Source organism: Barbus barbus, assembly GCF_936440315.1.
Source record: "Barbus barbus genome assembly, chromosome: 34".
NCBI classification, from domain to species: domain Eukaryota; kingdom Metazoa; phylum Chordata; class Actinopteri; order Cypriniformes; family Cyprinidae; genus Barbus; species Barbus barbus.
The window spans coordinates 12888656-12915245 of NC_136762.1; the positions used below are offsets into that span (position 1 = coordinate 12888656).

A 26590-nucleotide genomic window follows, 5' to 3' on the forward strand; every position below is an offset into this window, starting at 1 on the left:
GAAGAGTCTACTAGATCAATGTCATTACATCATACGATATTATTTTAAGGGGATTCCCTTGTATTTCTGTCTACAGTTTTCCAGCATATCTTCAGTGTCCTCAACCATACTTGTCATTGAGTGGGGACATAGATAGATATTTTAAACACCATCCACTAGATTGATTAATGAGAGATAACTGCTAAAAAGATACAATATAGGTGTTAAAAGTCTCATGTAACTTTTCCAAACATCCTACTTTTATTCAGCAAAATATATGGGCTACTTTCTCTTTCTCTCTCTGTGTACCCTCCTTCTAAAACCTCCAATCTTTGACTAATTGGTAGTAACCAAATAATAAGAAAATAGAGTAAGGGTTTATGGTATAAAATGTTTTAAAAGGCTCCCAAACACACAGGGAGGTATTGCAGCATCCCCAGGGGAAGAACATTGGGAGTATTAACCTACATACAAAGTCCTGCAGGACCAGCGCACCTTCATCATTGATGCAGAGGAGGTGAGAGAGGAACATCACTGCACTTACTGCCGCTGTGCAACTACTTTAACCTTCTGTTCTTCTGCTGCAATATCACACGGCACCTGCTCTTTCATTTTTAAACGAGAAAACTGATTTTCCAACGCCTTTTAAGACGCTTGGGTAATGCTGCTGTGGAAATACTGAAGATGATTCGCGTCTCTGTGGTTTAGTTGAGTGTGTGGGCAGAGGAGATTGAACTGAGCGGAACTGAATCCATTAAACACGATCACACAGAGAGGATGACCATGTCGACATGGGAGGATAAAGTCACAACGCCTCTTTGACTTGTTTTAATTAGTAGGAAAAATTGCGAGAGAAAAAAAAATCTGGACATATTCATTCGACGTTCAAAGTCATATCAACCTTATCAATACAATCAAACGCGTTATTTTAAGTTGAAAAAAATCGTAAACAATGGGAAATTAGCCTCGCCTGGCAACTTTGATAACATTTCACATTCGCCAAAAGGAGTTTTTTTTTCTTTCAGAAACATTAACTTTGGATTTCAACAATGGCAATAAACACAGATACGGAGTTTGCGAAATCGAATCTGGGGGAGAGCGGCGGAACGCAACCAGCCGAGACCGAGAAACTGCTCGTGACCAAGGAGCCCACCGGGGTGAAGACCTCCAGCTCCTTCACGGTCAGTGTCGGGGGAGACAAGGCTCTCGACGGGGATCAGAACGGCTACAGTCTGCCGCTGAGATCCGGATCAACGGGGCAGCTCGGGTCGGTTCCTCCCTCCCCGTCCAGAGTGAGCCGCGCTTCATCGACCGGTAATGCCGCCCAAGAGCAGCAGAAACCCAAAGACTACCTCATACTGGTCATTTTATCCTGCTTTTGTCCCGTGTGGCCACTAAGCATCGTTGCATTGGTCTATTCAATTATGGTGAGTATCAATAAGTTATAATTGAAATAATTCAAGTCTGGGTGGTGTTTCCTAATTCAGATCACACTGTATGGTAAATATTCCTGTATGGCACGAAATTATGCTGAAAGTACTTGACCAAACAACACAAACCTCTTTGGTGTCAATAAACAGTCTATCTGTTGTATGGCAAGCCGCTTACAGGTATTCCTTAAAACTACTGTTACTAGTAGGCTACTTTAAAGTTGAATTAACTAGGAAGTCTGTAGTCACTAGTAGAGCGTTCCAAATTTGCTGGTAACAGTTCATTAGTTAACTGTTCCTGCATCTGTTAGTCACTTATTCAGCACTGTCTTAACTACTTTAAATTTTACCCAGTTTTCTTAGTACAAACTAATAGTAGGCTTATTAGAGACTAGTGTGTATTCTATTTGTTGTTGGTATTAATTTAACTCTTACTACTTTGGCATTTTTTTAATTTAACGATTAAAACGTCTTTAAAAAAGTGTCTTACAAATACTGCCCAGGTACTAATAAGCATTAGCAAAACTGATTGATAGTTTAAGAAATAGAAATGTTAATAGTAATGTTAAAAATGTAAATAAATAATATCTGAATCACAGACCACCATAGAATTCAGTGCCGCCTTTACATTCAGTAACTTCTTTTTAAGTTACTTGTTACGATTGGGATACTTACTAGCAAGGGAATAAGTACTAGTATGTAATGAATAAGTACAGTAATATAGTAGTCACTATATTAATACTGTATATGATATTATTCACTAATAGTTGGATTACTTACTGGCATTTAAAAACAATGTAATAAATTAGATTAATTTTTAATAGTACTAGTTTAGTTTTAAATTGATACTAGTGAACATAACTGCTAAAATGACTTGCCATACTCTTACAAATCATATGCAAAAGCACAGGAGCTGCATTGAGAGAGCAGAGCACAGATCCACTGACAGATGTGATTTACAGCCCTGCATATGCTCGCGGTAAATGGACCTGACTGCGTACTAGGGAGCTATTCGCCAAAAAAATGGTGCAGACTACCTCCACCGCACATCAAGCACCTACACAGCACAAACTCTAGGGACTGTGGAGCAAAACAGTCAATTAGGAAGCATAAATATGGTGCAAAGTGTTCTTAAAAAGCAAGAAAATGAAAGCAAGCCTAATTTTGATTGAAAGCATTGTTATTTTTCAACAGGCTTTAGGTTCATACAGTTGAGGCTGCCAAGGCAAACATTTCCAAAGCATAGATACAAATATAATCATTTATTCCAAAAACAAATTACATTTTTATTTCCATCCACATAACTTAGAGGTTAAGAGAGTATCGTCCACATATGTTGGGTGTGGTACCAGTTATCTGAATTTAATGAGGATATGTCTAGATTTTAGCACAATCCTGCTTTTAAAGATGTAGGGCGGCATTTCTTTTTTTGTCCGTCTTGAAAAGATACCCTTGTTGGCAGATAACAGTATGCGCTGTTTTTCTAATCAGAGATGAGTGCTTTTGTTCACGCTTTCATCCTGAAAGAACAACGACTCAGCAGCGCATAACCTCAGCTGGATACAAATGAGACTTTCCAGCCAAGTCACAGGAGAGCGGCTTTTAAACACATCATTTCAGTAAATTTAATAAGACAGTCAAATTCAGCTTTAAGTCAATTTTGAACCATTGTGTGCTCGGTGCTCATAACAACTTTCTAAGCGTTTCAATGGGACATGCACTATTGAAGAAACACAAATTAGAGCATTACATTCTCATCAGTGGAAATGCTCCAGTTTCTTGCAAAGATCAAAATCCTATAGATTTACAGTACAGATTACAGAATGATCCCTGCTGTGCCCCTATCAAAAGCCATCCCACTCAACGCCCTTCACAGAGCCTTTGTGTTAAGACAGATTGAATAATTAAGAGTCCTAGACACTCCTCATGAACCTGATCTAGGTCAAGTTTTTGAGGCTGCATTGAAAGCTACTAATATTCAACTACAAACACCTGTACTACTGACCACACTCATGCAAATAGTGTCTCACAGCCTCGTTTGTCCACACAAATACAAATGACCCTTTTATCCATGCCAAACCATAGCTACCTGACAATTCAACAGATCAATTTAGCCTTCTAAACTGCTCTAAGGATCCCTCTGCATCATTTTGGGTCATAATTCCCTTTTGGTCAGTCAAAATAAAATAAAAAACATTTCTAAAAAGGATTTCTATTAGAATTTGGATCATAACATTTATGTGGGTAAGGCTTAAACTAGAACTGCATTCAAACTAATTCTAAAAGACAATTTTTAGATGTAACACTATTGCATATTGCAAATATGCTGTATAAAATTCAGAATTTTCATTCTTTTTTATTATAAACTTTATGTAAACCTAAAAGAGCTACAAAACAACAACAAGCCACTTAGAAGAGTGAGTGAGACGCAGAGGCATGTTATCATATATCTTGTTTGGTAAGTTTAAAACATTAACATTGCCATTTCAAAAGTGGAAAATATTTATGCAATACTATATAAAATATTTATGATATAGTATTTTACATTAATGCTACACTTTAAAAAATTAAATCCGAAAAATAACAAAAAAAGCACAGACAGCTCATTACACAGGACATTATCCATTCATTTTATGGACATTTCCCATTTACTATAAAACACAACCCAATGCAGTGTAAAATACTGGTACTGGAAAATTCCTAATACATTTTATTTGATATTTTATTCAGATTTTTAGAGTATACTATTAACTAAGGATTTCTGAGACGAGCACAACAAAAATAGACACAACACAGTCATCTGAATTTGAATTTAAATCACACCGCACATTTTCATTAATGTGGCTTCACCAATATTTGATACTGCAAAGTCATTATTAGTTCCTTTCTGAATAAGGTGCTCAATTTCAACATCCCTCAAGACAAAAAACTAAATCATGAAACCAAAGGGTATTAAAACTCTTTCAAAATAAGAGCACAAAGATGAAAAAAAGACTTAAAGCGCATCCCAAATTGTACTTATTCTGTTCACACTGACAGTGACAAAAAGAAAAAGTTTGAATCTGTTAGAATCTGATCATGAATGACAAAATAACCTTTTAAAATTCATACACCACACAGTTGAGTACATAGAGCCTAAATACATAGTGTATAAATGCATAGTGTATAATGCGGCATTTGGGATGCAACTTTAGTGGCCTCCACTGGTCACAAGAGGAAGTCTAAACAACAACAACAACGAAAGAACAAAACGAAACAGGATGCTACAGAAAGATTTAGTTTTTGTGTTGGAAGGTTTTATGAAAATTCCCACTAGGATGATTCCAGATGCATGTTCCCTTAGCCACAGGCATGGAAACAGTTCCTCTCAGCTGAGATTTTGTATGTAACATTCTAGCAAGGTTTTGTACTTTAGGCATGCATCAGGAACTCTGAAATCAATGAGCTTAAAGAGGCAGTACTGTGGCAAATAAGATGTTGTGGTAAGCTGAAGCTCATGGAAGCTGAAAGGAGTCATTTGACTTGGCATGGGGAGGTGGGGAGGATTTTATTGGCCAATCTCAGTGCAGTGGGAGGACCAGTAAAGCAGTTACTGCATACGCTGCAGCTTCTGCTGGTGAAATATGGCAAGCTGAGATGCTGAATGGCTTTGTTTTTGTGTCCGTTACACTATAACAGGAATTTGAGACTACGATGGGCTGCCATTTTCTGCTTTTCCAGCTTTACAAAAAGCTCATATAGCTATGGAAAATATTGATGCATTAAGCAGCTTGTTGCTTGTCTCTCAAACAAGCCCATATTGTAATATGGTGTCATCATGTTCTCACAATGCTGAGTGAAACATTACATTATGAAAGCAAACAGGATATGAGATCGTGTTTCCAGTGCACCTGACAACAGAAGCTTGCTTTCCACAGGCTAAATAGAGAGGCCGGACACAAATAAATATAAATAAACTACATAAATGTGTATTAAAAAAAAAAAAATTAATACTGAAAAAGTATGAGACAAAGATATTAACAAAATGGCAGATAGCAGTAAGCGCATAGTTTTTTTAATTTATTTTTTAATGTTAATTCAGATGAACCGATAAATGGCAGATTTAAAAATTCCACAATAAATTCTAAATAAATGCTCATTATTTGGATCTATATCCATGCACATGCATTGCACACAAGGTTCTTGTAGTAAAAATGTTCTTCACACTAAGAGCTGTTCACAAAAAAAGTTCTTTGGGAGTCCAAAATAGTTCTTCTATGGTGAAAACCTCTTTTTGAAACCTTTATTTTTAAGACTATAGGTCAGCATTTTGTTGAAATATTTAAAAAAATAAAACACTAGAAACTAAAACCAATTGTTACAACATTTTAAAGTGCAATAAATATATATATAAAAAGAGATATTAATTTAAAAATGTGATGAAAAAATGTAATCGTGATATTAAATTATTAGTGTTTTAAACATTACCTTCAATGGGAAAGTTTATCCAAAAATGAAAAATGAAGATATTTTGAAGAATGTAACCAAACAGTTGCTGGTAGCCACTGACTTCAATAGTATAGTTTTTCCATACTATGGAAGTCAATGGGTACCAGCAGCTGTTTGGTAACCAACATTCTTTAAAATATCAGTAAATTATGACAGACTTTTCTAGTCCTTGAAGAGAGCATTAGTTATTTCCAAAGCTAATCTAAATTTAAAAGTGCCTATTAATAATTACAGTTGCAGTTTTAAACAAATATTTATTACACTTGAATGTGGTTTATTCCTATGTCTAGTCAAATTAAAATAAACAATATTACAGTATTGGTTTTGTGTTGAAAATAAATGTATTTTTCGCTGTGCACCATTGTGCAGGTTTTCTACAGTCATTCCTCCCCAGCCACTGGCATGGCTGTTTATAATTAATGGCGCAAGCTTGTGAGGGAAAGCTAAGAGCTCCTGTTCACTCCCAGGCTGCAGCAGGAGATGTTGAGAGGGGGAGGGGAGTGTTCTTGTGTGTTTATGTGACATACAATGAAAGGGAGAAAGTGAGGAGAAAAGGGGGTCATTGAATCTGCCCAGAAGAATTGCAGAAGACTTTTCAGTTCAAGAGAAATATATTACAGGCCAAAGCTCCTGGGGAATCAGTGTTATCCATTTGCCGTGTCACGGGACACACCCCTCCTCTACTCGGAAAAGCCACACAGCCCATTACAATCCACTGGCGTTTCTGAGCATTCTCCAAACCGCAGTCAGGCAAAATGCGTCTCAAAACACAAAGAGCCAGAAGCGAATTTGTGCGGCTGCATCACGACACACACTGCACTGTCATCATGCTAAATGAAAGAGATTGAAACGCAAGAAGGGCAGATGGCATTTTACTACATGGTATCTTCAAAAGACTCTTTCTGATTGAAAGCGCTGATACAGCTTTTCGCAGTGATTAGACTTGGGAATCAATAACGTTGTGCTGCTCCAGCCACATATTATACCCCAGCTAGGATGTCAGAGCCAGTCTGCAGTATTTGAACTGAGAGACGATGGGCAGGTTAGCAGAGAGGGAAGGGTACAGGTCCTGCCCAGAGTGCCATATGATTATCTACATACGCAAAACAGATGCTAAAGTATATTCTACAAGACAAGGCTCTTAATGTCGTTGTTGCACGAGTCCCGCAGTTGTCTTGAGTGTTAAATCTGGACATCAACATTGAGGCATGTGGGTGAGAACTGAACTGAATACTGTGGCTCTAAAGGAAACAGGTAAACTGCAGCATGACATTGTGGAAGTAGAGCCTCCCTGTGGGTGAGGGAAGATTGTGTGTATGTGGGAAGCTCTTCAGTTTCTCCAACAAAACCAGCTTGATAGAGCTGTAATCCTATCTGCTTTTGTCCTACCAAATGCTCTAAGTGAACGCTGAAGACATGATTAAGAGTATAATGGTTCCACAGTCGGCCTTTCAGACTTTGGTGTACATTCATCATGGATGAATGCGATGAATGTGAAGGCGGCTTCCCACTGTGTTTAGTATTGTTTGTTTAACATTATGTAACTTTAAGGATTTCTGAGCCACATTATGTTTTGCTTTTTTCCCAATTGCCAGTATTTTCTGTTTATATTATTTTTCCCCCCAGCACTATCTACATAAAGTGCTATGGCGGAAAGCTTGGAGTCTCTTAAGTTTTTCTTTTCTCAACTTGACAAAGATCGTCAAAACAGATTGTGCACCCAAAAAGGAAAATTCTGTCATTTACTCACCCTCTTGTTGATCCAAGCAGTTCTTTCTACTGTGTAACATAAAAGAAGATACAGCAATTTGAAGTATGTTGGGAAACACACAACACTGGAGACTTGACTTCCTTTATATGGACAGATAAAAAAAATTCTTGTTACACAGAAGTCAGTCAGTCATACATACTGGTTTGAAACAACATGAGATTGATTAATTGATAACAGATTCTTTTATTTGAGTGAACAATTCCTTTTTCTTTTGCCCATACCACATGTAATTACTATACATGTAGTAGCATATAATTACGGAAGCTGTCAAGTCTGAAGGTGCTGAACTAAGGCCGAATCACAAAACTTGTGTGAAAATACTGACATAAGTGTGTGAAGACTTAAAAAACGGTTATGCTAAGTTATGCTAAGTTTTAACTTACTGCTTGACAGGTAAATTCAAGTCTATGGTGATTAAAAAAAGAAATGTTAGCTCACAGAGAAACCAAATCAATTCCCCTTTATCCACAAAAAATTAAGTGTAGAAAATCGATTTGGATATCTCCAAAATGATCTAATTTACACTATAATATCTGATCCAGACTGTCTGGAATTAGTTATATATTGACCTAAAGCAAAACAAAACAAAACAAAAAACTAAAATGATTTTATTTCAGCTAGACGAGAAGGCAACTCATATGGTTTTCATTTACTATCCCTTGATGTACTAAAATGTCACCCAATACACTTCTTAGTGTGGGTGGAGAAGAAGAAGAGATGATGTACTAAAATAACAAAAAATAATTTCAAAATTAATAAAAACCCTATAAACATTAAAAATAAACTAAGAAAAATAACAAAAACACTTTTTAATAATTACTTAAAAATGTAGAGAAAATCTAAAAATAAAAACTAATTCAAAATATTAATGAAAACTATAATAGCAGTGTTTTCCACAGTAATGGCCAATCTAAGCAGCTCTGCTCATGAACGCTACTTTATCAGATAAAATGAAAACCTTTTCTGATGACTGTCGGTTCCCTTCAGAGATGCATTCATATAAAACAACTGCGCTTTGTTTTGATTTTGAAACGTGCAGTGCACATGTTTATTCAACAAAGTCAATCACCACAATCGTCATACTGCTCAGGCCCTGCCCACGACCGCTGACAGACTGTCCCGTATTTGCAAATTTCTGCCCTTGGCCAGTTTAAGTGATGTGACATGTGGCCAAGCATGGTAAACCCTACTCGGAATTTGTGCTCTGCATTTATCCCATCCAAAGTGCACACACACAGCAGTGAACACACACTCGGAGCAGTGGGCAGCCATTTATGCTGCGACGCCCGGGGAGCAGCTGGGGGTTCGGTTCCTTGCTCAAGGGCACCTCAGTCGTGGTATTGAAGGTAGACACTCCCCCCACCTACAATTCCTACTGGACCTGAGACTCGAACCCGCAAGCTTTGGGTTACGAGTCCGACTCTCTTACCATTAGGCCATGACTTTTTTACGCTGTTCGCCATTTTCTTCGCGCTCAAGCAGATGTAGTGACAACGTCTCGTAAGAAATACAGGTGTTTTGTAGTTGGATTTAAAAGTGAACATAAGAGACGTCATTTTCTCTCGACATCAGATACACAGAGGATGGTAGTGAGCTATAACTAATATTATTTAAAGGGACATGCACCGAAATGGCTGTTTTTGACAGTGTAAAAACGGTGTTGTTTTGCATCACCATTGAGAAATTTTAACCAAAGTATGTTACAGAGATAAAGAATAATATCAACTTGTGGAAAATGGGCATTCGATGTCCACTTTAAGAAAATCTTGCATTAATATAATTTCACATTATCTTGGATAAACTTGAGGACAAAAAAGAAAAAGCTTAAGTTGCACAAGTTCTGAGGCTCATACTCTCTACAGTACACCCTACTTAGATAGCAATGCTTTTGGGAATCGTGCCGCACAGATTAAGTACAATTTACTTGCTACTTAAGTTCTACTTAGTGCTTCGGGAAGCTGATCAAAGTCCATTCAGCACCTTGGACAGCAGCATCACTCCCAAGACTCTGGACTTTCTTTTATGATAATGAGATTACGTCACTTCGCAAGACAAAAAAACCACGCCGACAAGATGGAGAATGAAATTAGCATTTGAGTGTGGGGAGATTGGTTGGCCACTGTGTCGGAGGCTTTTTCCTGCACAATCTATTGCTCAGTATCGATTACTTTAATGCAGTCTACTGGAGAGGCTCTCCCTAGGGTACACTGACTGTCTAATGGGTGGCTGTGGCATAGGGCTGCACTAATAAGGAAACACGCTTATCAGTTCACCTCATCCTGTATCCAAATCACTTGAACAATTCACAGACTCACCTCTGACCCTTTGCTTCCTAGCATGCTGAATTTCAACCAAAGGCTTTAATGAAAAAAAACACACAGACTATTATAACATATCATATCTGTAATGAGAATTATGATACTCTCTCTTTTTCGTCTTGTTACAGTCCAGAAACAGTCAACAGCAGGGGGACATGGATGGGGCAAGACGCCTGGGACGCTTGGCTGGCCTGCTTAGCTGTGTGGCCATCATCGTGGGCCTCCTTAGCATCATAATCTATGTGGTCATTGCAGGTATGTCACATTACAAACATTTATTTCATCATCTAGCCACTATTAAACACTATAGATGTGACACGCTTTATTATTTTGAGTCGAAATGAGGCGCAACAAGTAAAAAAAAAAAAACAATTATAAGCAAAACTTGTATTTTGAGTGTTTCTTGATCAAATAAAGTCTTAGCTTTCAAATTATGCCAAATTTATCATGAAATTCAAATAATAAATGTTGTTCTGATGCTCTTTAATGTGGTGTGACTTGTTGCTGCAATGCAACATGCTGATTTACTGCTCAAAAAACATTTCTAATTTTTAACATTGAAAACAGTTCTGAATAGGAAGTTTAAAAAACATTTATTTGAAATAGAAATATTTTGTAACATTGTATCAGTCTTTACTTTTTTTTTTTACGAATTTAATGCATCCTAGCTAAAAGAAAATAATTAATTTAACTTAATTCATAATAACTTACTGACCAAAAACTTTGGAAAATGTAAATACATTTTACTAAAGTAAAAATGAAATTATTTTTTAAAGTTTAAATAAACACCTTAATTGTCAAAAAAACTTTATGACAGCCACCATTTAAATGATTATATCTTGAAAAGCAGAAACTTAATTATGTCACAGAAATTCATTAAGAGACTCGTTAAGAGAAATTAGTTTCTGGGCCAAAATGATGGAGCGGTTCACATACTACAGTTTGATAAGTTGCGTGTATTTCCATACTCAGTGTTGCTGTTATGATTCATATGCTCTTTTTTTTCTGCTCTATCCTCAGTAACTGGATAGGAGGCATAGTAAGAACGAGAAACCCTTCTACAGCACTACTGCAAACAAAACAAAAAAACTCACCCACGATGTAATTAATGTATATTAACAATAATGCCACATAAGATAAAAAGAAACGAGGACTGTAGCAGCACAATAAGATCTGATTAAATAACAAAAATGCATGCATTAGGTTAGCATGCTCAGTGAAAAAAAACTCCCATATGTTAAAAAGAACAGTAATGGCTTGCATTATGTAAATGAGAAACATTGCTGTTGTGGCAAGAACTCGCCTGAGGATGATACAAAGGACAAGGGAACTTTGTTTTTTCAAAGATGGTCTTTGAAAACATGGCTACGCCCGGCAAGCTGCATTTTAACCTTATATTACTCCTGGTTGATCTTGCATTTGAAAATTATGCACAGAAATATTTGCAACATAACTACTGATGTATGTTTTATAAAAAGATTTATATGTGGAGTTTAAGTGACGGGAATGAACTAGGGATGACAAGTCTGTTAGATAGAGACCTTGTCAGACTAAACAGAAATGGTCATTGGGGTTGGAGATTACATTTTTGTTTATTTATTTTGTATGTTTTGATTATTAAAAAAATGACCAAAATGACCACACGCATGCCTGATCCTGTATGTGAATAACTGTCAGCATTTTTCACTACTATGTTTTTTTTTATCTGTAAGAGTAGTGGGTATTTAAAGATGGGAATGTACATCATCGTCCAGTGTATCAAATGCTATATTCTTTCAATGGCACAATGTTCATGGAGAGCTCTGCCTTTAACTGTGAGGCTCCACTACAAGTCCCATACTAGCATAGATTCTCTCAGAGAGGTAAGACTGAAATGTTACGCATGCCAGCCCTCTCTTTTCTGACAAAAACTGCTGGAGCATGGACATTCATGTAGAGGCATGCAACGGCCAGCACCATTCTGTGCCAAGACCATACCTCTTATATCAGTATGCTAAACAAATCACAGGACTATTCATCTTTACCTGAGGTTCTTTCTAGGACAGAATGCCAGTTCCCTGTCATAAATCTCTCGACGTATCCCTTATTAATATGAAATATATATCAACATATTTATAGAAATATTTAGGCATGCCGTGGGTGGACAAAACATTTTTTTTTATCTTCACCTAGAATGGGCTTGTGTGTAAGGGACTTTGCTTTGACACTTCTCACAGTGTTTATTGCATCTCTGTGATTGCTAATTCTTCGATCTGCTAATATTAATACGTGAAAATTACACAATCGGAGGTACAGATACATAACAGCACTTCTCTGGCTAGTTAGACCGAGTGACGGTTAAGAAGAAAATGTTTCACAGCTCAGTCTATCAACGTGCTTCATTCATACTGAATTAAGTATTTTACTGCCCAGTCATAGATTTCAATGCACTTTATCACTTACTTTTCATCAATAGTCTCATGTCCTGTCAATACTTTTGTATCCTAAAAGTATACTTTCATGTATAATCTCCTAAAAATAGACTGTTAGTACCTAAACACCTAAGATGCCCGTTTCTTTTATAGGCATTATGCTGTATAATGTACTGTTTTGTGCTTCTCATAACTCTTTTGTTCACTATAAGCGATTATGTTACGGTGTTGTTCATAAAACCCGTTATGCCAATATGTATGAGATGCAAAAATGCTGCTATGTGTCTTAAAACTGTGATTTATTATGTACAACTTTGCATTCTTGGTTCACTTGTATATATGTTTTTCTATGTTTGGTAAAAGTGTACCTTTGCAAGTGTGAAATAAACATTAACATGCATGGTCCACAACTTGCTTGCAGTTATTGATCGTGTACACCACAGTAGCAGTGAAACACCAGTAAGGAAATTATTGCATTAGCAAAAAGCAAAATGTTAAGGATACTACACAAAGAGAAACAGCTAGACAACAGCTTTCATAGCCTTCCAGCCCAAAGCACATACACAAGCTTCATTTTTCATGCTACTATTACTGTTGTAAATAATGCATGGCTAAGGAAATAGCACAAGATCTACTGGCTGATTTTGCACTTCCCTGGTTCTCTGATCTCTAAGTATGGCCCTCTGCCCAGCCTCACTCCAGCACTCAGCACTAACAGCCTTCTCTCACTCACAGTGACACAAAGTGTTTAAGTACTCACAAATCTAGCCACCATCTTAAATGTGACTAAAGTGCCATTATTAGTTATCTAGCATCACAATCTGAAATGGTTTTAATTGCAAGAAGAAACAATGACAAACTCAGAGCTTTTTTGTCAGCTGCACCCAAGGAGCTAAATTATTTGCCTGAAGTTGACCATGAGATGTTAAAAGAATTTAAATTTTCAAAATATAATGAATTGCACAACGTCGTTGCATGCCCATTTTCACATTTATTTTTAAGATTTACATATTAATGTAATTCTGCACCGGCTTTTCTATCACAATCTCACAAATGCGACTAGCACTGACCAACCAAGAAACACTGACATGAATATTTGTGATGTAAAACAGTGGTTCTCAACCAGGGGCCGAGGCACACTCAAGAAGACTAGAAATGACTTGGAGCAAGATTTAAAAAAAAAAAAAAACGCAAAAAATCTAGATTTCATTTTAATTCACTCGCTCAACTATTTTTTTTTTTTCTTTAAAGAACACATGGCCTTGTAAAATCAAAAATAAGGCCCGGTTTCACAGACAGGGCTTAGACTAAACCAGGGGCCGGTTGCATAAACTGTTTAGACTAGTCTTAAAAAGTTAGTCATCTAATTTTTTTTCTTCAAGACTGGTCATAACTTTTTTAATTCAGTTATGAAAAGGTAGATTGGTATTATTTATATTGGAAAAGTAAGACTTATTAGCCCTTTGCAACTGCTAGTTGGTCAAACTAGTTCTTAAGACACAGTCTTAACATGGTGGCTAAGTTTACGCAACTGGCCCCGATTAGGCCATAGTTCAATTAGGACATTTAAGTAATTTTTATTAACATGCCTTAGAAAAAAACATTACTCCTGCATCTTGAGACAAAACAAAGGCACTTATATGTTTTAAGATCTGTCAGTGCAAGTTTATTTCAGTTGAAACAGCTCAGAATTACATTTTAGTCTAGGACTAGGCCTTGTTTGTGAAACCAGGGCTATGAGTTTTAAATACAGGTCCTTTTCAAAAAATTAGCATATTGTGATAAAGTTCATTATTTTCTGTAATGTACTGATAAACATTAGACTTTCATATATTTTAGATTCATTACAACACAACTGAAGTAGTTCAAGCCTTTTATTGTTTTAATATTGATAATTTTGGCATACAGCTCATGAAAACCCAAAATTCCTATCTCAAAAAATTAGCATATCATGAAAAGGTTCTCTAAACGAACTATTAACCTAATCATCTGAATCAACTAATTAACTCTAAACACCTGCAAAAGATTCCTGAGGCTTTTAAAAACTCCCAGCCTGGTTCATTACTCAAAACCGCAATCATGGGTAAGACTGCCGACCTGACTGCTGTCCAGAAGGCCATCGTTAGATGTAAGACACAGAAAGAAATTTCTGAACGAATAGGCTGTTCCCAGAGTGCTGTATCAAGGCACCTCAGTGGGAAGTCTGTGGGAAGGAAAAAGTGTGGCAGAAAACGCAGCACAACGAGAAGAGGTGACCGGACCCTGAGGAAGATTGTGGAGAAGGACCGATTCCAGACCTTGGGGGACCTGCGGAAGCAGTGGACTGAGTCTGGAGTAGAAACATCCAGAGCCACCGTGTACAGGCGTGTGCAGGAAATGGGCTACAGGTGCCGCATTCCCCAGGTCAAGCCACTTTTGAACAGAGAAGCAGCACTGGACTGTTGCTCAGTGGTCCAAAGTACTTTTTTCAGATGAAAGCAAATTTTGCATGTCATTTGGAAATCAAGGTGCCAGAGTCTGGAGGAAGACTGGGGAGAGCAAAATGCCTGAAGTCCAGTGTCAAGTACCCACAGTCAGTGATGGTCTGGGGTGCCACGTCAGCTGCTGGTGTTGGTCCACTGTGTTTTATCAAGGGCAGGGTCAATGCAGCTAGCTATCAGGAGATTTTGGAGCACTTCATGCTTCCATCTGCTGAAAAGCTTTATGGAGATTATGATTTCATTTTTCAGCACGACCTGGCACCTGCTCACAGTGCCAAAACCACTGGTAAATGGTTTACTGACCATGGTATTACTGTGCTCAATTGGCCTGCCAACTCTCCTGACCTGAACCCCATAGAGAATCTGTGGGATATTGTGAAGAGAAAGTTGAGAGACGCAAGACCCAACACTCTGGATGAGCTTAAGGCCGCTATCGAAGCATCCTGGGCCTCCATAACACCTCAGCAGTGCCACAGGCTGATTGCCTCCATGCCACGCCGCATTGAAGCAGTCATTTCTGCAAAAGGATTCCCGACCAAGTATTGAGTGCATAACTGAACATAATTATTTGAAGGTTGACTTTTTTTGTATTAAAAACACTTTTCTTTTATTGGTCGGATGAAATATGCTAATTTTTTGAGATAGGAATTTTGGGTTTTCATGAGCTGTATGCCAAAATCATCAATATTAAAACAATAAAAGGCTTGAACTACTTCAGTTGTGTTGTAATGAATCTAAAATATATGAAAGTCTAATGTTTATCAGTACATTACAGAAAATAATGAACTTTATCACAATATGCTAATTTTTTGAAAAGGACCTGTATAAGCCTAATTTGAACAGCTGGAAAAGTCATGTAAATTAAAATTTCCATGAGCATTTTCATCATTGATATACATTTTTATGAATATGCATGCCACAAATATTTTATAGAAATTAACAAATCATTATCAACTGGAAACTTTGTTTAAGGGCCTTTGAATGTTGTTGACATTGGGAGGCTTTGAAGTCAAAAAGGTTGAGAAACACGGATCTAAAACAACCTTTATTGCCAATGCACCACCCTTGGAAATTCTCAGGCAGCTAGTTAGGTTTTGCATGCACCGGGTGACATTTCCATATTCCTCTCGTGTGGATTAAAATGTGGTTATTATGATTTACACAAATACTGTAGTAAGTGTTTTTGCATCAACATCAATTTTTGGTGCAGTAACACGCGTACCAATAAATCAATGTACTCTTTACAGTTTAGTTCAAGGGTAGGGATGGTCCCAACAAAGACTGCAAAGTTAGAAATATCCTGGCAAGTGTGTTGGTGCAAGTAGCTAAACTCTGCAGGACATTGGCCCTCTAGGAGCAGCACTGATTCAGGCTGATTGTCACTACAGTTGCCCTGCTATGACTTCAGGTTAAGTGTCTCGCTCAAGGGCACAATGGTGACAGAGTAAGATTGTGATCTCTGTCTCTCGTTTCAGACTGACTACTCAGCATCTTTAAGCCGCCAAGGAAACCAAGAATTACATGACCCCCTCACTCATGCATTATACACAGCTGCAGCTATTGATGAAATTAAGCAGAAAGGGATTCATTGTGTAGTGCTACATTCAGAGAACAGTTTTGCTAGCAGACTACTTTAGCCTCAACAGAGCAAAGGAATAAAAACCCTAAAAATATTCCAGTGCCATCATACCTCAAAATTCATGAATAGCAGAGAAGGTAATGTGTGTGATGTCTCCGTTCTCACCTCAGATCAGGTAGGAGTCCTATCGTAAGAACACTGGGAAAGAACAAAATAAAGCAACATACAGAGCAAAATAAAACAATGCGCAGATGACAAAGATTTATTCATTTATTCTCTGGGCTGGTGTACAGAGAACCTGTTTCAGTCAGCAGGGGAGGTGAGGAGGCTTCCTGTGGAGTTCTGTGCGTGGCCTATTAGCTTCCAAATGACTGCTGCAGTACCTCTCATACAGACACATTTAGGCAGAGAAAACAAGGTACCTCATTTGTGACTTCATCTACAATTTGCATCTTTTAGATATTTTAGTGCTGCTGCCACAAAATCCACAAATAATGCAATAAACTCTGGAAGTATGGCGAGAAACATCTTCTTTGGTGATTTCTGATGAACCTATGGTCAATACGGCTCACTTCATCTGTAAAAGACCCTCAGTCCCTCAACATTTGTTCTGCAGTTCAGGGCACTTGGTCAATGTATGGACTGGAACAGCAGGAGACCTTTAGATAATGGACCAACAGGGAACAAAGTAAAAAGGAGGAAAGATTTGTTTTAGTTTCCAACAGCCCATTCTAGTTTATTGTTTTGGGAAAGCTGATGTCTCCATTGAGTGATTATATTGAGTTTGTGTGAACATCACTCTCTTTATGAATCTATGGAAATACCTCAGGCAAACATTCTACCAGTCTAACTGTGACATATAGCTCCTGGTGTGAGACTCAGCAGAAATGCTCACTTTTATAGATAACACATCATTTGTAAACACAAGAGGGATAGATAAACCGGTGGTGACAATAAGGCTTCCAATTCTTCCTTCTCTTTCCTACAACCCTGCTGCGTAGAGTGCTGGTCTTACCTCTACATGCAATCCCTGTGCTAGTTTTTCATTTGCCTGGATCGATGCTTTTCAGCTTATATATTCATCATGTTAAAGCTCTGACCTGCTTCTGTCTCTCACGCTCCAGTTCCATAGGTGGAGCTGTGTGGATATAAGTCAGCAGACAAGTGGGCTGCGAGTGCAGGCTTGTTGGTTTAGCCAGATATTCTTAACTTGAACCTGCTCTCAACTTAAAGACATGTCAAAAAAAGCATAAAGCAACAGCACCTTGAAAGAGAAGGGTTAGACATGTCAAGCGCTGCAATGCAAGTGTTTTATTATTGGACTGCCTTCTCCAGTTTAAAATGTCATTGATGAGAGAGTTTGGAAATATCTAAAAAATAGAGGCTTTAGTTTAGAGGATGGGCCCCTAGTGTTTGACACACATTTTTAATATCCTGTATATGAATAATTTATTAATTCACAAAGTACACAGCATGATGAGAAACCCTCTTACTAAAAGGATCATCAAATTAAAACCCTCTTCCGATTAATAATATACAGGAACAGCACAACGCAAAGTTGATGCTTCACAGCATCGCTCTTATCTCAAAGCCACTGTGTTATAATACACTCATTGAAATCTATTCCTGTTAGTAGTTTGGTCTCCGGTCCCAGTTCACATCTGAACAGCACATTGTTTGTAGTACAGAAACAAAAAAAGGCTGTTAGAGCTAAACCCTTCCTGATGCTAAATACAAATAAGGTCCATGCTGGCCACAATCAATCCTGTTACCAGACTAGGCCAGGTGGGTTTCTGCTTTGTGGCCCCAATGGTCCGCCTCTCATCGAGCCCTTTCTCAAGGCTTCGCTACTGCTCTGCAGAACACCCCCCAAAAGAAGTCGGTTAGCTCCCTTGTCCATCAGTGAAATGCATACAACAGCAGAAGGATGGTGCAGATGCCGATGACTCCTCCCAGAATTAATGAGTCCCGTCTCTTCCTCAAGTTGATCCGCTGTATTAGGTTATTGATGGCAGGGAAACGGTCTGAAGTAGGGGTCAGTTAAGGAAATACAGCAGATTGCATTGCCTCAAATACAGACAGCAAGTATTTTTTGCGGCCTATTACAATTTAGGCCTTACAATTCTGATGTTAATAAATTATTTGTGCTTTTAACTTACGGAGTGTTCCATGACAAAGGGAATCTAAATGTAAAAACAGGGGAAATGTGCATATCCACTTACACATCCAAAGTAGGCAGACACCAATAAACCAATATTGCACTGATACATTATGCAGCCCTAATGCATATATGCACTCCTTGTAGAAATCAAGGATACTGGCCAGGGTGTTGACCCTGCTCTGTATAGACTTCAAGAATCCTCGCTGGGAGGTCATGTTCTCCTTGGTTGCCATTGCAATGCTGTGGACAAAAAAAAACAAAAAACAGAAGAGTAGATTTATTGGCACTGGCCCATCACAGCACATATGCACTGGAAGTGGTCAAAAAGTGCTCCGATCATCGCGTCAAGGCCAAGGGCACAGCAGCTGTCAGGACTGCAGACGCAGGAAAAAGTGCCTCAAAAACAGCAAATGTCTCTTTCACTAGGTTTGATTTCAGACAGGAAGGCAGAAGCTGCATTAATGTAATGCTCCAGAGACGTTAGCTACACACAGCTAGAAACCAAAAGTATGCAGAAAAGTGACCAACCATTACATATCCATTTCCCTTGACACTGCAGAAAGTGAACACCTCATATTTTGGACAAATCAGAGGTTTTCCTGTAAAAGCCATTATTTGTCCTAGCTTAAGTCACAGTTCATCCAAAAATGAAAATTCTGTCATCATTTACTCACACTCATGTTATTTGTTATTCCAAACTTACTTTCATGGATCACAAAAGATGAAGAATGTACGGTTAATTTTTTGCCATGATGAAAATGGAAACTAAAGCTTCAAAAAGGATAACCATAAAAGTATCATAAAATGGTCCATGTGTGTTACATTTTAGTGTCTTTATACCAAGCTTAAAAGCTGAAATAAAACAGAAATGGGAAGCACAAATGTGTAGGGTTGCTTTATAATGGAAAGAACATTACAAGGGTTTGGACCGAAATGAGGGTCAGTAAATTAGATAAATTTTTAGGTGAAATATCCCTTTAATGCATTTTAATTCTATATTGTTGAATGCTGTAATTACACTGTTGGGTAGGTCCGGTCCCACCACTTATTTGTTTTCCTCAGCCGAGTCGTGCTTTCTTGTTCCTAGTGGAGAAGATTAAATTGCTGTGTGACATTACGGCTCACTCCAACTCGGCAGGTTTGTGAGTGCAAACCAAAGCACTGGCACCCATTAAACTCCTGTCTGCCCTACTCTGCGGAACAAAAGCCATCGAATATAGTTCACCACAAGTGCTCAAACAGACCCTACACCTCAATCCTAATGAACAGGAGAGCTTATCACACCCACATAAAAGAACCAGAATGTGTTTGAGGCAAAACCTGTGAAATTAGAGCAAGACGACAATTTTAAAGCAGTGTGCAATGCACTGACAACTGAGGTGCTAGTTTCTTTATCTCTGAGGATAAACCTCACTTACACAAACAAGGCATAAAGTGTATTAAACAAGACCTTGCACCCTGAGGGAAGGTCTCCAGTGTTTTGTACTCCTAGGTGCCCTCGGTCACAAACAAGGAGCTATTTTGATATATTTTGAGCGTTTGTGGTGACACCTCTATACATGCCCTTTATCATCTGTTTAACTTTTGTTCTCAGCCCACACTCCTGAGTATCTGTACACCACAAAATGAAGAACACACAAGCTTAATTGTATCTCCTAAACTTTATATTTGGGTGTGCATTCTATGTTATGACTTCCAGCTATTGTTAGAATATGTTACCTGCAAGAATGTATACCTCTTAAATTATTGCTTGTGACAGATGGAAGACCAATCTGACATCATTAATAGAGAAACATGAGCGTCCACACTCCTCAGAGATCAGAGCCAAGATGAAACATTAAACAATGAGTTCTCATCTTGGTGGCTCCTGGCTGTGGGTGGTACAAAGGGAAGAAAATGATTATAAGCAGCTGATATAGCATAATTTTTTGCTTGAATAAGATTGGGGTGGGATAAAAAGAGCTGCACGGATCAGGAGCCGACTTAATTAAGCACCAGTGCTGGTTGCCAGCTGTGGGGTTCCCCTAGGTGCGGCAGTTAAAGTGTAGGCTTTTCTTATGCCCCAGCATAGATCTGCAGTGAGGGAAAGATGGTGGTGCTGAGCAACACAATATTAACTACTAAAGCAGCTAAGGAAGAAGGCAAAACTGGCAGATTCATGCAAATGACACGCTTTTCTGTTAGTTTTCCTTAAAGGGATATTTCACCTAAAATCATTCAGATTCATCATTTACTCACTCTCTAGTTGTTTCATATCTGAATGACTTACTTTCTTCAACAGAACATATTTATGATAACATATTTTGAAAATTTATTTTTTTTGTTCATTCAATTGAAGTCAATTGGGTCTAGAGTTGTTTTGGCCCAGAGTTATTATAATGAACTAAAAACTATAAAAAACATTTTAGTTAATTGAAATAAGTCTGAAATATATAAAATATAATTATTCGGAGAAAAACAAACTAAATGAAAGTTAAAGCACTAAAATTACTAACTGGAAATAAACACCAACTAAAACTTTCTAACTTTTCTAATCTAAAACTAGCTTTTGAACCTAAATATAAAAAATTAATTAATAATAATAATAATAATTAAAAATAAAATAAAAAATTGACATGCTAAAAAGTATCAAACATTAAAATAAACACTGAAAAATATAAAAAAATAAATTTTTAAATATTAATAAATACTATAATTAATATATATTAGTGCTGTCAAAATTAGAGCGTTAACGCAGGCGATTCATTTTTTCAGTTTAACGCACTAACATTATTAAACGCCGTTAACGCAGGCGATTCATTTTTTCAGTTTAACGCACTAACATTATTAAACGCCGTTAACGCAGGTGATTCATTTTTTCAGTTTAACGCACTAACATTATTAAACGCCGTTAACGCAGGCGATTCATTTTTTCAGTTTAACGCACTAACATTATTAAACGCCGTTAACGCAGGCGATTCATTTTTTCAGTTTAACGCACTAACATTATTAAACGCCGTTAACGCAGGCGATTCATTTTTTCAGTTTAACGCACTAACATTATTAAACGCCGTTAACGCAGGGGCGGAGGCTAGGGTTGGCCACCCCACTCATAACAGCTCCTCCTGTTTTTTTCTTGACAAGAAGTGCATTTATTCAGTCGCAGAATGTCTTTACAAGCAGATCAAACCGGAGACATTTCAGACGTGCTCTCCAGCTTCACTTAAGCACCAGGTAATATGTAATATTTTATATAGGAGTTACATTAAGAACATGTCTCTGAAATGTTTTTCGAAACTGTCCTGGAGCAGCCCAACACGATCTCTCATCTAACACACTCGATTCAACTCGTCAGCTCATTAGAAGAGACTGAAATGGGTCCGACCCGAAATGGGTCAGAAAACGTAAAGACAGATGAGAGAAAAATACGATGCGTGTCAGATCCGCGTCACGTTCAGCAGCGGCAGCTATTAAAGAAATAGCAGCCAAAATAACCTAATAACCAGCTGCTGTGATGTCTGTTCATCAAGAATAAAAGAAAGAGAGGAAATCAAGAACTTTTATATCTTTAAGAATTTATCTGTATTTAGTTTAGAATTTGGTGTTTGATAACTTTATTCAGTTTCTGTATATTTCTGCTGAGGGGCACAGGTAGCTAAATATGACATTTATTTTAATGGGTCTACGTGAAGATTGTTTTAAGTTCTCTTAAATTAGAAGCTATTTTAAAGTCTAATAAATGTTAAAATTGATAGCTCTTAATTATAATGTAATGTTGAATGGCTCAATGTTTAAATATTAGAGAGAAAAACTTTAATAGGGAAATCAGTATCAACTGATTGACAATAATGGTTATATGCAGAGTTATATTTAGAGGACAGTAAATTTGTACTTCTATACAAGCTGCACATTGACTACTCTAAAAATATAAGTTTAATTTGTGCAGTATTGTCGCTTGAGAAATTATACTAAAATTGTTGCTAAAATGTGAGGGGTGTACTCACTTTTGTGAGATACTGTATGTGTGTATATCCTGTGTAAGAAGTTTCTGAACTGTTTGTATGAAGTTAGACTCACCTTATGGTGTCATCAATAAGCCGATCTGAGCTGTAAGGAGACAAGAAAGGAAAAAGAAAGGCGTTTAGTCAATGATAACCAGGTGAATTACTGGAGCCCTCTCTCATCTTTGAAAGTCAGGGTGAAGGAATCAATAAATGGCAACATGCAGTGAATGCCGATTACTTCACAAAGACACCAGAATGTTTTGCAACAAATCTGATTTCATAAGCATTACAATACAGGACTATTATCAGCATTGGCTAAAAATGTGTGGACACACAATGACTACATCCAAATGCATTTGCTGAACATTTATTTTCAAAACCAATTTTATGGACATATTAATAATGTGTGAAGTCGAAAAAGCTAAATCTGTTCATCATGCGAGTCCATTTTTTGCCATGTAATGTACATCACATATACAAAACGAAACTACGAACAATTCTGCTTTAGAAATTCACACCTTAGCAGCACAATGAGTAAATAACATCCCATTCGAGACTTAACAGACGATACTGATTGCAAATGGTGTGGGAAACAAATAGATTCACAGATCGTCACTGGAGTTGTTGCTCAGAAAAGACAATTCTCTTATGTGTGAATTAAATCATCTTTCAGGAACAATACTTTAATTTTGCATTCCTGTCTATACTGGAATGTCTCATTCCTACACCATGGCCATTTTTCTTCCCGAAAAAGAGATGCAGGCCTGCAGGGTGGGAATGAAATTCTATGGTGGATCAAAATCACATCCTCCGTCAATTTAGATGACAAAGTCTCAGGGCCAGAGAGACCTCAGGGGAAAGAAAGTCCTCAATTCCCAGACAAATGGTTTTCGGTGTGAAAGAGAGCTCCAATTTTGATTACACGAGCAAAAATAAGATTGCAAATTCTCCTTCCGACGCCTGCATGGTTTGTCAGAGCGGCGAGAGAAATCTGGCACACACAAACAGCAGCTGGGAGAATAGAGTCTAATGGTCCTCATGCTGTTCAGCCACACTACTGCAGAACAGGTCTCTGTCTTCATAGGCCCATGAACATGTATCTTGGCTCCTGCTTATAAATGCTTTGAAGAAAGGAAAGATGCAGCAAAATTGATGCGAAAAAGCTCTGCTCTGTCAAATGGCTGTCAACTTAAGAGCTTATGACTTTGATCAAGAAGCCAAAACACTGAATTGGCAAAGACAAAGTATCCTAGTTTTCGGCTAGACTAATCATAATAAATTGTCCCAGTGGGCACTAATGATGCTGATTTTGCAAAGTTTAGTTTGCAATTAGCGGGGCAAATATTTAGCATCCTGTGAGACTCAATTAAACCGGTTCCTTTACCATCATCTGCATTTTATCTTGATAAATAATTAATAAGGCTTCCTTAAACCTCATTAATCTACATCAACGGCATCAGACATATCAACCTGGTTTCCTACACCAAAAATTAAATTCAAAGGAAATAAATCAGCTAGTGAGAAAGTTAGCGAGAGGTCAATGCAAAAACTTCTAGCAAATATACTCTATCTTCCCATTAAGCCTCATCCATTTCGACCTCAACAGCAGGGCTATTAGTTCAATTACATTAGCTAGTACCACACATGACTGCCAATATGAAAATTACTGTGATACAATTTAGGTTTGTAAAGCTTTCGGCTGAGCTCGGGTTGCTGGCATACACATCTGGACTACAGGGAGTATTTTATTATGCACATGAAAGTCCAATTGTTTAATAAATTGTTGATATGGAGGTTTAGAAGTTATACACTACCATTCAAAAGTTTGGGGTCAATAAGATACATTTACTTTTGAAAGTCTTATATGCTCACAAAGGATGCATTGTGAAATGGCATTATAATTTAAAATAACTTTTTTTATGTTAAACTATTACACAGCTCTCTGGAATTCTTGATTATGATTGGTCAGTCTTCCGGATAACAACCATTTGTCAGTAGCAACACTGAATAACATACTGCTCATCCAGGTATATCGCTCTCTCTTGTTTTTATATAAAAGCAGCTGCTGCCATCTTGTTATAATTAATAATTGTATTAAAAATTCAATTGGAGGACTTCAGTATTAATAGTAGTGTATTGCCATGGCTGGACTGGGAAAAAAATCGGCCCTGGCATTTTTTGGTCCAAGCAGCCCACCACCACACATATACACAAACATATACATACATATACAGTATCTCACAGAAGTGGGTACACCCCTCACATTTTTGTAAATATTTTATTATATCTTTTCATGTGACAACACTGAAGAAATGACACTTTGCTACAATGTAAAGTAGTGAGTGTACAGCTTGTATAACAGTGTAAATTTGCTGTCCCCTCAAAATAACTCAACACACAGCCATTAATGTCTAAACCGCTGGCCACAAAAATGGTCCTGTAAAACAACACCGTGAAAATGTCGAAATTACGCCCCAAAATGTCAATTTTTTTTACCCATTATACCCATAAAGTATTCTTTAACACCATTATGTATGTGTGTGTATGTGTCTCATATATATATATATATATATATGATTTACACTACCAGTCAAAAGTTTTTGAACCGTAAGATTTTTAAATATATTTAAAGAATTCTCTTCTGCTCACCAAGCCTGCATTTATTTGATCCAAAATACAGCAAAAGCAGTAATATTGTGATTTTTTTTTAAATTAGACCATTTAAAATAACTGTTTTCTATTTGAATATATTTTAAAATGTAATTTATTCCTGTGATTTCAAAGCTGAATTTTCAGCATCATTACTCCAGTCACATACCACTCTCCACCCTCAATACCACGACTGAGGTGCCCTTGAGCAAGGCACCGAACCCCCAACTGCTCCCCGGGCGCCGCAGCATAAATAGCTGCCCACTGCTCCGGGTGTGTGTTCACGGTGTGTGTGTGTTCACTGCTGGGTGTGTGCACGTTGGATGGGTTAAATGCAGAGCACGAATTCTGAGTATGGGTCACCATACTTGGCAGTATGTATGTCACTTCGTCACATGATCGTTCAGAAATCATTCAAATATTCTGATTTGCTGCTCAAGAAGCATTTCTGATTATTATGTTGAAAACAGCTGAGTATATTTTTTTTCAGGTTTCTTTGATGAATAGAAAGTTCAGAAGAACAGCATTTATCTGAAATAGAAATCTTTTGTAACATTACAAATGTCTTTATCGTCATTTTTGATCAATTTAAAGCATCCTTGCTAAATAAAAGTATTAATTTCTATAATTTCTTTCCCAAAAAACTAAAAAATTATATTGACTCCAAGCTTTTGAATGGTATAGTGTATAATGTTAAAAAAGCTTTTTATTTCAGATAAACGCTGATCTTTAGATCTTTCTATTCAAAGAAAATGTACTCGACTGTTTTAAATAGTATTAATACTACTAAATGTTTCTCAAGCAGCAAACCAGCATATTAGAATGATTTCTGAGGGATCGTGTGGCACTGAAGACTGGAGTAATGATGCTGAAAAATTCAGCTTTGATCACAGAAATAAATTACAGTTTAAAATATATTCAAATTGAAAGCAGTTATTTTAAATAGTAAAAATATTTCACAATATTACTGCTTTTCCTATTTTGGATCAAATAAATGCAGGCTTGGTGAGCAGAAAATAATTCTTTAAAAAAAAACATTCAAAATCTTACTGTTCAAAAACTTTTGACTGGTAGTGTAGATATGTATCATTGCATCTAGTTCTGCTCACCAAGTTTTGAACAAGAATAAAACGTCAGGTCCGACAATATCGTGTCTTTTCAAATTTAAATCTAGATTAATTCGCACTGGCCCATGGAAACCTCTATGAACACACTTGACAAAAAAATAAAAAATAATAAAAAAATTGCGGTGGACGAATTTACGTTTTATTAAAAAGTGTTTGCATATTTCACACTCATGGCGCGCGCACACATTAGAATAGGTTAGATGCCTGCCTCCGC

General features: G+C 37.3%; 2 protein-coding genes across 3 annotated transcripts in view; one reads left to right on the top strand and one right to left on the bottom strand.

Moving 5' to 3' along the window:
- The first annotated feature begins 489 nt into the window (after positions 1-489).
- On the top strand, positions 490-12805 carry LOC306853860 (trafficking regulator of GLUT4 1-like). The gene is made up of 3 exons (XM_079391510.1): positions 490-1406; positions 10115-10241; positions 11007-12805. The coding sequence occupies exons 1-3, from the start codon at positions 1029-1031 to the stop codon at positions 11015-11017; spliced, it is 516 nt and encodes a 171-aa protein (XP_079247636.1). The 5' UTR covers positions 490-1028; the 3' UTR covers positions 11018-12805.
- A 3102-nt stretch (positions 12806-15907) lies between these two features.
- Positions 15908-26590, bottom strand: part of LOC306853937 (Golgi SNAP receptor complex member 1) — a 37178-nt gene continuing 26495 nt past the window's right edge. The window contains exons 7-10 of one of the 2 annotated variants that reach the window (XR_013782790.1): positions 22674-22703; positions 18775-18857; positions 18229-18480; positions 16706-17115 (exon numbers count right to left, since the gene is read on the bottom strand). Coding sequence is in view for 1 of the 2 variants with exons in the window: in XM_079391652.1 (XP_079247778.1) it covers positions 18356-18480; positions 18775-18857; positions 22674-22703 (238 nt within the window). In the remaining variant the exon portion in view is untranslated. Of the gene's footprint in view, positions 18481-18774; positions 18858-22673; positions 22704-26590 lie in introns of both variants that reach the window. The other variant, XM_079391652.1, reaches the window with a different exon arrangement.

Excerpts from the sequence above, each read along its gene's own strand:
- LOC306853860 (XM_079391510.1), top strand. The coding sequence starts at position 1,029 with ATGGCAATAAACACAGATACGGAGTTTGCGAAATCGAATCTGGGGGAG. Across the intron at positions 1,407-10,114 it reads CATTGGTCTATTCAATTATG|TCCAGAAACAGTCAACAGCA; the intron begins GTGAGTATCAAT and ends GTCTTGTTACAG.